Source organism: Larus michahellis, chromosome 1 (genome assembly GCF_964199755.1).
Source record: "Larus michahellis chromosome 1, bLarMic1.1, whole genome shotgun sequence".
In the NCBI taxonomy this organism is placed as follows: domain Eukaryota; kingdom Metazoa; phylum Chordata; class Aves; order Charadriiformes; family Laridae; genus Larus; species Larus michahellis.
In genome coordinates, this window is record NC_133896.1 from 124,338,877 (window position 1) to 124,352,542 (window position 13,666).

Consider the following 13,666-nt stretch of genomic DNA (forward strand, 5'->3'; position numbering starts at 1 on the left):
AGACTAGAGGAAAGTTGATGGTGGAATCATGATTTAGGAAACATGAGTTCTGTGCCTTAAAGAAACCCCAGCAGGTGATACATATCAAGTGATAATGGCAAGATTTCATTTCAAAACTAATTCAGATGAAAGTTGAACACAACAACCACTAGAGCAAAAAAAATAGATCAGAAAAACTTGCACATAGGATTTTTTAAGGGAACTTATTAAGGAGTTCCCTGGAACAGCAATACTGATTGTCAGTAAGACTTTTAGAACATGAAGTCACCTCCAGAAGAGCAAAAAATGGCTAACACCGGATCAGTCTTCAAAAAGAATGAACAAAACCAATCTGAATTACTAAAGTCCTATCAATCTGATCTTGGCAATGAGCAAAATCATGAAAAAAATGGAATGAAGCTTGATGAAATGAATTAAAGGAGACGGAATAATGAGGCCAATCAATACAGACTTGTGGTCAATCAGCCATGTCAAACAAAGTTGATTTTTTTAAAAAATGAGATTAAAATTAACTGAGAAACTCACTGAGATATGACTAAATAACATTAAAATATTATATTTATATTTCCCCAAAACAAAGTTTTCGTACCTCAAATATTTTAATAACATAGTAGCATGATGCAAAAAATTAACACAGCAACCATTTTACATGATTTCAATGTATTCAAAATACAATTTTAAGCAGAGAATCATTGTTTAATATTTATTTTCATCACGCACCATGGGACATCACACTCTTGGTACTTTTATCAGTGGTCTGAAGTAAATAAAATAATATCTGATAAAAGTTTGGAAATGACACAAGAATTAGGTAGCTAAAATATAATTAAAATGCTGGGTCACTAAGGTGTAACAATCTGGATCATCAGGTAGGTTGACCACAAGTTAGCAATATATCTGTATTAGTATAAGGCCATATATGAAGAACACAAGCCATAGCTATACAATGGAGAATGTTATCCCGTTGCACTGTAATCAGAGAATTGTCAGATGATCTCAATGGATAAGGTGTTAAATGCAAGCTCTTAAAATAATGCTGTACCCACAACGGTGATCCTTGCACACATAGACAGAAGACCCTAAGAAAGAAGAAAGGCTGTTACTTCTCAATCTGGTGCTGGTATGTATGCTAGCACACACAGATGAGGAAAGCTACTGAAAGACTGCAAAGGGACCAGAGAAAAGCCTTGAAATTAATAAATGATGGGAAAACTAGAGCAAAAAATTCAAGAAGATTCATCTGTTTCATTTACCAATGAAAACATTCGGAAATTACTTGGTTACCACCATGTAAAAGGAATATCCTCAGAGACTGAAAATATGACACAAAAAAGAATTTCAGTCCCTGTACGGCAGACAGAAGTATAGCAGGACCAGATGGCTGGGATGTTGAGCTGTAGCTTGACAAATTCAGATAAGAAGTGAGACGCAACTTTTACAGAAATGGTAGTTAAATACTAGTTAAATACTAACAAAACTACTGATGAATTCTTTGTCACTGTGTACATTTAAGTGAAGATCAGATATTTTTTCTGAATCCCTATATTCTGAAAGGAAATAATTCAGAGAAGTCTTATGCTATGCCAAAGCCATCCTGGCCAGTGATCATCAGTCTTCCTTAAGGGACTATAACTCAAGAATCTATAAATACTTGGAAATTAACCATGAAAAACTAAATGTGCCCAGCCATCATTTCCTGGAGCCAAGGAGCTCAAAATATCCTGCTCGTTACTGGGTGAAATTCCACAGTGTTTCTGAGAAGATAAGATAACACTTTCTTCACCCTTAACCCACCACTTTTTTATTGAAAAGAACTGCACAGAGGTAAATGACTTAAAAGATTCCCAATGAGAAAGTTATTAACCAAGCTAAAGCATCCAGATGCCCTGATTTCCAGAGCTGTGTATGAACCATAAGGCTAGCTGTCCTCTTTGATCTACGAATTTGCCCATGCCTAAGAGCCCTGTATCTCCGTCTTTTTTTTTTTCGCAAAAACATCCAAAATTTTGTTAGAAAAGACAAAATGGCACCCAAAGGAGAGATGAGTAGATGCTAAGGTGAGATGAAATACACAGGGTTGGCCCTGGTTTTAATATATATCATTATCATATTTTGGTTAAAATACAAATAACTAAACAATCTGGTGGCTCTTGGAAATGATTATTCATGTTTGCGGATGATAGATCACTTTGCTATTTGGTCAGTGTGTGATTTGAAAGGCTTTTTCCCAAATACCTTCAGTGTAAGGTCAGTGAACAATGAAGTGTTGTCGTAATAGTTCTGTTATAAACATCATAGGGAAAAAGATGTGGTAAAAAATCTAAAAACATCTGGTTGTGTTTTCTAGCCTACTGACCTGTGCCTACTTTAATTTCTAATTCAGGAATCATGGCTTGCACCTGCTGGAAAAATAAAATCCCCCCATCTTCAAAACATCTCATTTTACCCTTTGAAAAAAATGTGATTTTAGGCTGTTGAGACCATTCACAAGGGAAACAAGTAATAACAAAAAAAGGAAAACGAACAAACACCAACACAAGAGAATTCTTTTCCTCCAAGCAAAATAATAACAATGGATACAAGAGTTATTTTTTACAAGGCAATTTCTGTAAAAAACACGTATGGTTTGTTGCCTCGTGTCTGTTACATATTGCAGGAAAAGAACACAAACTGGGGATCGAACAGTTTGGTCACACGCAGCCCCACTTGTACTTTCATGTTCAGGAGGTGTGCATATGTAGAAATAAGTGCCACAGCTCTCATCTTACCTCGCAGCCTCTTCAGTCTCTGCTCCCTCCTCCTCCTCCGCACGATCAGCAGCATCACAAAAAGCAGCAAGACCCCAACCAAGATACAGGAGATGGTCACCAGCATCTTTAGCCCTTCGTTGGTTGCCAGCCCTTCCTCACTTTGCACAACTGACTTAATGAGTGGAGGGATTGTACCTGGAAACAGTGTCATGATATTAGATGCCTATTAATGAAGACAAAAGATTGAGTTCTCAGGGAATATGGCATGTTATAAGCTTCAGCTGCATGCAGAACGTTAAGAAGGATTTGTCATGTTCAAGGTTGATGCTATGTCTGCATGTGTAATGGCCGTGCACGCAGAACCAGTCTCACTGGTAACAAGGTACTGACTGCAGAGACTCATAGGTTATCAGAAATCAAGAAGAGTTGCATTCATTGATTAAAGAAATGCCCATTATACAGTCAAATACTACAATTAATTTTAAGTCATAATATATCATTACAATGCTGTAAGAGATCTCAGGATTACTACCTATGTATACTACTCCTTAGTACGGGAAAATAGCGCTGCTGTGACATATTCATACTTTCTGCTGGGCTTTTCTTTACAAGGAGCATATTTGACAAAGTTCATTTTGTGCTACATACATCAGGTAAATCCTTCGCACAGAAACATTCTTATATCACGTCTTAGGGGTGCAGCAATGATACTGATCTGAAATTCAGACAGCCAACCTGATGCTACTTTGCTAAACAGTGTCTGACATTATACTCATCAGTAAAACAGGAGAGTAACACTGGATAGAAACAATCAGATTTTGAGAGTGAAATGAGGGAAATGAATCTACAGACTACTGGCATCAGCAGGCAGCTCACTTTTTCATTTTGGGACATATTTGCATTTTGAATATACCTGGCTTCCTGGTAATATATATAACTCGAACTTTTCAATTCTTTTTTTCTTTACTTCTAAAGGACGTGAAAAGAATGCAGCACTTTCTTTGGAAGGCTGTTTAGTCATGGAAGGCTTCTCACTCATTTCCTGATTACTATTAAACTGCTGAATGCAACCACAAATGAGGCTATAAAATGCAGATTTGTTTGAAATGGGTACTAATACGCAAGTATCGTGAACTGTGATGACTTTCGATGGAAGCTATTAAATTTTAACCAGCTACTGAAACATAAAAGTGGCTACTTACTCGATAAAAGGATAGGAGGGTGAGATAGAAAAACAGGCACGTCCTTTTTTACATTTTAATTGCTGCATTGAGTGATATAGTTATATTTCATTATGTACCATACAGTATCAGAAAAAAAAAGTGATATAATGCAGTACAATGTGAGTGCCATAACCACAGTGAAAATGTAGAATTTTAAGCCATGTTTTTTTCAGAAGAGCTATTTGAGTTGCATATAATGAGAAGAGTAGTTCCCTAAAGGGATGAAGATAAACAGAAAAGCTCCAACCATCCAAACTTATATCAGGTACTTCGGAAAAATTATTTTCTTACAATTGCATTTTGAATATTTTTCTACTGTTACATTGCAGTTCCTCCCCATAATTTTCCTTCTTTTTCTAATTTTCCATTTCTTGGAATAAACACACCGCAGGACTTTTTCATCTTGTCTTAAGTGAGTTGCAGTTTTTGCACTACTCTAAAGGCTACGAAGATTATTAGATGAAGAAATGGAAAGAACTTCAAGCTCCTGAAGGTAATACTGCTAACTGTCTCTAAATCCTCCTAAACCCTCCTGAATACCAAAGGTACAAATTTTCCTCTGAATTCAAGTCCCACAGACCATTGCCTAAGGACTGTTTGGTTTAAGATTACCTAAAATTATTTCTTGCTGTCCTTAATAGTTTGATGAAAATCAAATTAAGAGTGGCCTTAATTTTAGTTAAACCTCAAGTATTTGGGTAAATGATTATCATTTTCCATACCTCTTCCAAGTAAAGTGTGAACTTTATAATGCTATCTACAGGCAGTACAAGCTTAATTAAAAAAGCATACTTCAAGTGTATATATCCTTCACATTATCCATTTGTGGATATTCAGCAATTGTATTAGAAATTACCAAAACCCAAACCTGCCATCCATTGAGAAAACACCATTTCTACATTTGTTGTCATGCTAGGTGTTGGCTAGGAATGGAAAAGTGAAAGCTTGTCTCAGAACAAAGTCCCAGACAAATTGAGAGGTGGGTTTGTTTTTGTTTCCAGGTCTTCACCATTGTCCTTTGTTAGCCTGCTTTTACTAGTGCTTCACAGAAGTTGTAATTTGACTGTCTCTGACCCCAGTTTCCCCTATGTTGCAGCCCTTTGAGTGTCTCCCATTGCACCTTGTGACTTTTGGACGAGACAGTGTTTTCCTGTGTCCTAACTGTTCTTCACTGTAGGAAGTTCCCTGGTGGGCTAGAATCAATTAGCATAGTTTAGAGCAGCTACCAACCTGATCCGATTTAATGTCAGGGCTACTGAGTAGCTGATCTCTGAGTTGGAAAGTTCCTTTGCAGCGCTACACACTACAGCTGCACATTGCTAAAAATATCTCCTTAAGTATTGAGTGCAAATGTTCTGAAAAACAAGGGGCAGGAAGGTCATAAAATCTGTAAGCTGAAATATCTCTGAACAGAAAGCAAAAAGTTGCACGTAGATCTGTCATTAACCTTTTGACCTAATTCACCATGAAGAGATTGAAGGTAAAGGATACTTAGCCATGATATTTCTCAGGAGCTCTATCAGAGATAACAATCAGCTACTGCAGTCCAAACAGAATGTCTGAAAAGCCACGTAACTCAAGGATTTCTACAAAGTTTACGAAGGCTTTATCTTAAGACTGCTAAAGCTCATAAGCTTGTTCTTAGCATTTGGTATCCTAGAACTTTCATACATGTATTATCTAATCTTCAAAGTACTACCCTTGTATCTGTTTTATCCTAAGGGCAGCTGTGACCCCTAGAAGCTGGAAGGAACTAATCTCACATCACAAGACAAATCAATGGCAGAGGGTTATCACTGAAAAGTGGAGCTGGCAAGAAGTTTCCACTGCACTGGCATGCTTTCTGTAAATGAAAAATTCACTCTCTATGAAAGCAAAAATCTCTGCAATACAATGAAGTATTGACAGAAAATGTTGATTTCTAATCAGGTACTATTTTCCAACTCTGAAGTGCCTTAAGTCTACGCAGCTTACTGAGGAACAAATGAATGGGGAGCTGGGACTCTGTGGGGACAACTTTTGCTTAAAAAGTACTGAAATGGTTCTTCTATGAAGACTATCTTATTTTTCAATACTGATAATAATAACAATTATTATTAATAAGAATCATTATTATTTTAACATTTTAGTTCTGCAGCAAATGTAACAAATTCAGAAAATTTGAAAACTGAAATTTGCTTTTCCATCCATGTTTTCCTCTCCTAACCTTGCGGTCAGTATTTGAGATCATGCTGCCTCTCTAAGGCACAATATAGTCCTGGCAAAACATGCCTGACAAACAAAACCATCAATGCCATAAACGAGAAATTTTCCAGCTGGCCATAACCAGTGGCCCAGGAAATTTAATACTACAAATATTTTTACTGTTTCATTTTCTCACTTTCAAAGATGCTATACAGCAACACACAAAATCAAATGGTGTGCAGGTCACAGTATGTGAAACCAAGGTAAGTATCATCACCTAACCAAAAAGCAGAGTCTGAAAACATTTCAAATCAGTTCATTGTAAGAATACGTTTGATTTCACTGCTATCAGTGGGAATTTAAGACTCTGGACCTGCATTTTCATATAATCTCATTTTACAGTATGGCTTAAGGCTGTTTGCCCTAGTCATATATATGTAAAAATAACTGTGGATGTAAGAAAAAGATCACTGAAAGTTGGATGCTGCCTGCATAAAGAGACTCGAAAGAGAACAGGATAGGCTAAGTAAAGTGGAAATAAATTAACTCATAATGGTTGAAACAGTAATTATTGAGAACATCTGTACTGCTCAGTAAAACAGGTCTGAAGTCTACCTGGCAAGACCTGGCAGCATTTGTATAACCACTGCTTCAATCTTGGGTTCCTGTAGGCCTCTAAACTGCTAAGACAAAACCTTTCTCTTAATTTTTTAGACTGTCTAAAATAACATGAGGACTGCGTGACAGCTTACGAAAATGATGTTGTCTCAGAAAAACATGAGGGGATGTTGTATTTGCAAAAGGGTGAGCCATGAGGGTATATGACGTTAATTACCTGCAAGAACTGATGAGTACCTAGGGCAAAGACTGGGATAGCATTAGAGGATGTGTAAGATGCTGAGGTTTAAACCCTGCCTGATTCACGTCCCACACTTCTGACTGGGAATGGTCCCTATTGCTTGCTCTTCCCTCAGCCATACATGGGTATCGTCCTGAAGAGTGGTAGTTTGTGTGGGACAAAACTGTGGCAGGGAGATGTGTTACCAACACAGAGTTATGAACAATCAGCAACTGGGTGCTGTTGCTGGACAATTAGCAGTTCTTGTTTGAACTTGCTCACTAGTCCACTTGCTTAATTTAACAGTACAGATATTGCCAAGTGGTTGCACAATACAGCACAATATCCCTGGCTACACAACAACATTTTGCATGTCTCCAGAAAAGCTCTGGCAATTCACATTAGAGCAATTCAAGAGAGTGCCATCTGGAGCCATCTGTACTGCCATTTTGGCAGAAATACAGCCATTTCCCACTATAGAGCCAGCAGAGGCACAACACATGTGCCACCATCACTTTCAATAAACATGCCAGGGACAGGAGCTGGAGTGACTGACAAATTGGCATGTTTGTTCTTGCCCTCTTTTTCTGGCCTTTGCAGGGTAGGCAGTAACCCCTGGCAGAAGGGCAGGATGCAACAACTCCTTCATCCCCTGTGCCCTGCTGCTGGGCATGACAGGGCCATCTGTCACGGACATTAGTTTCGCTCTCCCCTGTCTGTAAATAGGGATAACAGCATTGCCATTGCTTTGCCCTTGGAGGACACTGTCCCGAGGCTTTCCCAGAAGACAAGCTAGTTAGCTGGTCCGTTGTGTCATATAATGGGTTTTGAGCTGTGTCACAAGGACATTGCATGGAATAGCAATGAGGACAGTTAGTACTGTGAATAGCTGCAGGAACCAACTGTATGGGAGACAAAAATTTCATGGAAGAGATGCATGAAATATGAGCAAGTGCTTCTGTGACCACTGGAACTAATGACACCTAGTGTCCTATGGTTACGTGTCTCATGGTTGATTGACTCTGGTGCCAGAGCTTTTTCTCAGTGAGGACAAATAAACAATTTTTCTTTTCTGCCTGGCAGCCTTTTGTCATGAAATCAGTAGGCATTTTATGTCTTTGAGACTGTTACCCCTCTGTCAGCATGGCTAGCAGACTCAAAAAGGATTTTATAGGTGAAAAAAAGAAAGACAAGCAAAAAAATCACTTAAGAAACTAGAGTAGAAACAGTATCTCAACATGTAAATAAAAAGATATACTTACTGCCATCATAATTAAGTGTTGCGAATTTGGCTTGTTTCTCTGCACAGCCAGCACTGTTGCACACTCTCATTTGCAGTTCATACCAGGTTGCCTCCTGGAGGTCATACAGTATGTAGGACTTTGACAGGGATGTCCGCTGAGCGGTTGTCCAGACTGTTGTCCCAAATGGCCGGTACTCCAGGGTGAAGGAGGTGATGGGGCAGCCACCATCATTCCAGCCTATCAGGTTCAGTCTCACTCTTGTGGTGTTGATACTAGCAAAGAGTTCTTGTTCCTTTGAAAACTGTGGTTCTAGAAGCAATGAAGCAATTTCAAGTGAAATGCTTAAGTATAACTGACAGAGGACTCTTGAAAATATAAAATTAAGAGAATAATTTCTAGGACAATCCTAACTTCATCTTAAACTCAATGTCTATATATTCAACATTTTCCCCCCGCTTTCTTAAATGTTTTTTTTTCGCACTTTGTGCTAGACTCACAAACTTAGATTTTCAAATCCATATGCGAAAAAATTTGCATACATGTCTGCATGGACCTGACTTGCCGGTTTGCATGGACTGACATGAGTTGACTTGTAAATCTAGTGCAGATGCTTCATATCAGTAAATGCCCCTGCTCACTGCTATTCAAAAAAGGGTTCAGAACACCATGTAGAAATACCATAGAAGACAAATACACTTGAATATTGTCCACTGGTGCTCTAGTCTTCTTTCTAATCTTCTTTTGAAGTGTAACTGAACAAAATTTTGTTTGACAGTATGGAGACTTTCATTTACAGAAAATGACAATTTTGAAGAACTTGCAAGTAAAAATCAATTTTTAAAAAATATTAACATGTTGTTATTGCACATAATATATTTGAAAATAATATATACTTTGAAATTTGTATCCAACAAAGTTAAGATGTTTCCACTCAGAAAGGGGATGACATTTCTATTTACTTGTCCTACCTTGGGATAAAATATTGGTTTCTGTTGATATATACATTAAAGTTTATTTGACAGTAATACAGGAGTAATGACAGTAAAAAGGGCACCTTAGAATTGAAATAATGACAGTAGGTGGACAAGACAGGTCTTTAACAAATGTAACATATTAAATGATACTGTAGTGCACTTAAAAGTATTATTGCTATTTGCTTAGCAGAAACAAAGTATTTTTACTATTGTAAGTTACACCTAATGTGATGAAAATTATCTATAATGTGCTTTTTTATTCTACATAATAAAGGATAACTTATCAAAGGAGAGTCTTTTTGCCATTCTTATGCCTTGACATGATGTACTGAAATATACTCTTTTCTCTAAATTCTACAGAAACCTAAAAGAAACTGGTGATTCCAGCTGTGTATTATGAACTATTTCAACTGTCTCTGTTAATAGCTTTGGACAGAGATGCTTCTGGAGCTGTCACATGAGTAAGAATGATTTCAGCATTCTAAATCACACGGTACCTGGTTTAGCCTGTAAACCTAACACAGGTAGTTTCCAGGCATGTATATCAAGTCCCAGAGAAAATAAAAAGATTGGGAGATCTGCTTTCTCACGAACCATTTGGATTTTATCTGAAGCGTGTGTAAACCCTACCTTTCATGCAAAGAAAACTAGAACACCCAACTTCTATTTCTCTAAATGTCCCTTTCTTGAAGGTCAGCAGATTATTTGTTCTCCCTGACTACTGATAATCTCAGCATATACACAGCTGATCTGCAGTCTCCCCTGCACTTCAGCAAGTCATACCAATCACACCTGCTGCATATCAGATCTTCCCTATGCCACTGAGAGTCAAATTAAATGTCCACCTTGCTGTGATGCTTAGGAGATTTGCAACACCACAGGTATGATGAATAGCATAAAGAAGGGCAGATGTATCAATCACAGTAAACCATCTCTATTATGAAACTGCTACCAAATCAGAACATTTCTTACAACTGGTGAAGAGATGCAAGATGAGGTGATCTTTAGAGCATTATGTGAAGCTACTCCACTTTGTTGATTTTGGGGTAAAACTTTTCTGAAGTGCCTCTTTGAGAGGGTCTTTAATTTGCTCATAATCCTGACACATACTTGCAACGTGGAATTACCCTCAGCAACCAGGACAATGGGACCCATTTCTGAGTTAGCTAAGAATTCCACAAATTTTTGCTGTTTTGCCTTGCAGAGCTTTATGCAAACTTTTCCTTTATTTTTGACATTTTTGACACTTCAAAGGATGCTACTTGAATGGCTCCTGCAATACCAGCTTGGAGCAGATATGAGTCATTGGGTCCATTTCCTCTACCCATAAATACACTCCCCATCTTTCTTCAACATTGAAGACAAACAAAAACCTGAATTTTTACAAGAGGCAAAGCAATTTCCTAATGGCAATAGCAGTAGTTGGAATTGATATAGCCTATGATAGCGGAGACATCCTCCTCCCAAATATTTACCCACCCATCTTAGAAAAAAATTATTTGGGAAATAAGGAAAGAACATCAGCCAGTATGTGCTTCAAGTTCTGCAGCAGCAGCCTCTTCTGCTGCCGCGTGGACACAATTGGAAATATTTTCAAAGCCAACAATATTAAAATATCCAAATCTGTCTTCTCGTCAAACCAAGATCTACAGCAGGATGCAACAGCTTTAGCTGAGCTAAGGGGATGGAAATCAACATACCTTTTCCAAGCGTTTTAGCCTCAATGATCTCGCTGATGCGTCCTGGCCCCACTCCATTCTGAGCAGTTAGAGTAAACTTGTACCAAGTGCCACATTTCAGTGTTTCTAAACGGTAGGACCTCTCACTAGGGCTAATGGGAAAACTACCCCACTGCTCACTGTTATCTTCCGAGTATTGCAAAATATAACCTGGAGGAAAAGCACAGATGGCAATGATAAGCCTGACACAAACCACAAATTTTGCAGGTAATATAACAAGTAATTTTAAAGACCTAATAAAACTAGAAAAATCCCATACACAGGAAGACATACAGCTCTCCCCTGACTAAAAAATACCAGGCAATTCATTTTGCCTACCCTTACAACTGCTTAAATACCATTTTTATGATCACTTCAAATGGAAAAGAAAGGGATAGACATATCTGAACACCCTTCAATCAGCAACAAAGACCAGATGATGAACCTGCACCCTCAAAAATGAATGGGTAGAGATTACATGTCTGGAAAATCAGAGAGATTAACTGTCATAACAGCTGAGTGTACGCTGGAAGAAAGTGATTAAATCTGTGATTAAACGACCACAAAGAGAAACTGCAATTTACTGAAAGCTGTTATCACTGTGGTAGTGCACATTAAGCACTGACAGCAATACAGAATGCTTTGTTTTTCTTTTTTGTAGCCATTCATAATTATATACTTATCCTATCAACATATGATAATTTAGTAAGAAGTTGCAATTAACCTGAATTATATTACCTCGTATAGAACTGCCACCATTGTCTCCAGGTATCCAGGAAAGAGTGATAGAGGAAGATGTAGTTTTGGATACAGTGAGTCTTGGCTGGTCTGGTGGAACTAGATAGGAAATGGTTAAAAATAGAAAATAAGATTTAAATAATTAGATATGATCTTAATCCCTTCTAACAGTCATTTATCAAATAACTGTTTTGAGTTGCAAAAAATGCAAATGATTTCTGTCAAAGTGTCTGTTTAACTGATATCCTTGGTTAAGACAAGAGCAGACAAGCTCTCATTTTTTATATTTAATTTTCCACACAATTTTGTCTTTCAGTTTTTAACCCTTGCTTTTCTCTGATTTTTTTTGTATCTGTCCTGTCAGACCTAAATGGCATATAAGCTACCCAGTAATTATTTTTCATTGTTTTTCATTATTTTTCATTTCTGTTTTAGGGAGAAGCTGAATTTTTAGTGGCAGGAACAGATGTCCACTTGCAAATGGTGTCCCACTCATGCATGTGTTTACACTCTATTATGGCAAAAGAAAAACAAAACCCACAAACTTTTGGTGCATACCAAGAGTTTCTGCAAGTGTAACTGAATGCTAACTAGGTAGCAGAGGTAGATCTGTGACCAGAGGCACACCGCCTTTCACTGACGCTATTGGCATAAAGAAGACACAACTCTATCAGCAAAGGCTGAACAAACCTGGAAACACTTCAGTTCTGCTGCTCCCCATAAACATTATGGCTATGTCTAAGCCGTGGGACATAAGAACCTCATGGTTCCCAGCACCGGCTCCTGACAGAGCACAGGAATAAGACAGAGGTCTCATGTCCCATCCTCTGCCCAGTGTCAAGTTTCCTTCAGAGGAAAATCCATCATAAAAGGGCAGGGAAGGAGCCATGCTATATCCCAACAAGTTGCCCAAGGTAGGGACAACTGGGATTGGGAACCGAGACAGGGAATTAGGACTGGAAATGGGACCGGGAACTGGGACAGTTTAGGCTCAGCCTAAGTGACCCCAAATTGCACCAGTGTATGGTGGTTGAGTTTCCAGAGCTCAATGCCCAGGGGCAGAATGTGGCAAAGTAGACAAATCACCTTGACAAATCTATTATGAGTCTATAGTATAAAAGGTGTCTGCTGAGCCAATATGATCAAATCCTAGTTATAGCCTGGAGAGCTTATCTTTGAATTCTGCCTGAACCATTTATCTAGTCCTGTTTTACAAGTGAGGTAACCAGAACCATGGCACAAAAATAGTAAGGCCGTGGAGGATAGTGTTTGCTAAAATAGAGATGAATGGCAGGTAAAATTCCAAATAACTAGTCAAATTAGTATTAGAGTCCCAAAGGGTAAATATTTACTAACACTTCACCCACGTGCTTGGCATCTGCACTTCTAGGTTCAGAAATTGAAAGGCAGAGAAAGGGAAGATCCTGTTTCAAATCCTTTGCACTGATCTGGCCGTGTGTAGCAGCACTGTGACCGGCTTGTCTTATGGATTATTTTCCGAAGAAGTGTTACTAGAGGTTACTCCAAGTTCCTCAGAAATGTAGATAAAATTTAGCTTTGCTGCCCCAAGAGCAAGGAGTGAGGCATGGACAGTGTCCATCATGGGAACAGATCTGAGCAGCAGTGGCAAAACTGGGATGGAAAGCCAGGAAGGAGAGACACCAGGGTAGTGACAGCTCCTCTGGTCACTGCCACTGAAAGAGTGGGAAGGGGGTCGTGGTGTTGGTGACCGCGGCTGGCAGGAGCTGCCCTTTCCCTGCATTAGTTACTGCTCGACAGACAGCATCCCGTAAGCAAGGCAGGGCAGAAGTCACAAATGCGCTGTTGTGTCCAGCAGTCGGCTGCCAGAGGACGTTGCCCGCTTTGCCTATGTTTAAGGGGTAGCTCTACCTGCAGAGTGAAACTGCAGGAAAAGCTCCCCGCTGCAGTTCATGTTCAAGTCATCACATTGCAAAAGAATGAGTGCTGATGTGAAGTGGAGGCTGCTGGTTTACAGC

General features: G+C 38.7%; 1 protein-coding gene across 2 annotated transcripts in view; it reads right to left on the reverse strand.

Moving 5' to 3' along the window:
• DSCAM (DS cell adhesion molecule) overlaps window positions 1–13,666 on the reverse strand; it is a 466,019-nt gene that overhangs the window by 39,046 nt on the left and 413,307 nt on the right. For both annotated transcript variants that reach the window (XM_074602331.1, XM_074602342.1), the window contains exons 24-27: window positions 11,670–11,768; window positions 10,914–11,102; window positions 8,258–8,548; window positions 2,769–2,945 (exon numbers count right to left, since the gene is read on the reverse strand). In XM_074602331.1, the coding sequence (XP_074458432.1) occupies window positions 2,769–2,945; window positions 8,258–8,548; window positions 10,914–11,102; window positions 11,670–11,768 (756 nt within the window). The remainder of the gene's footprint in view (window positions 1–2,768; window positions 2,946–8,257; window positions 8,549–10,913; window positions 11,103–11,669; window positions 11,769–13,666) is intronic.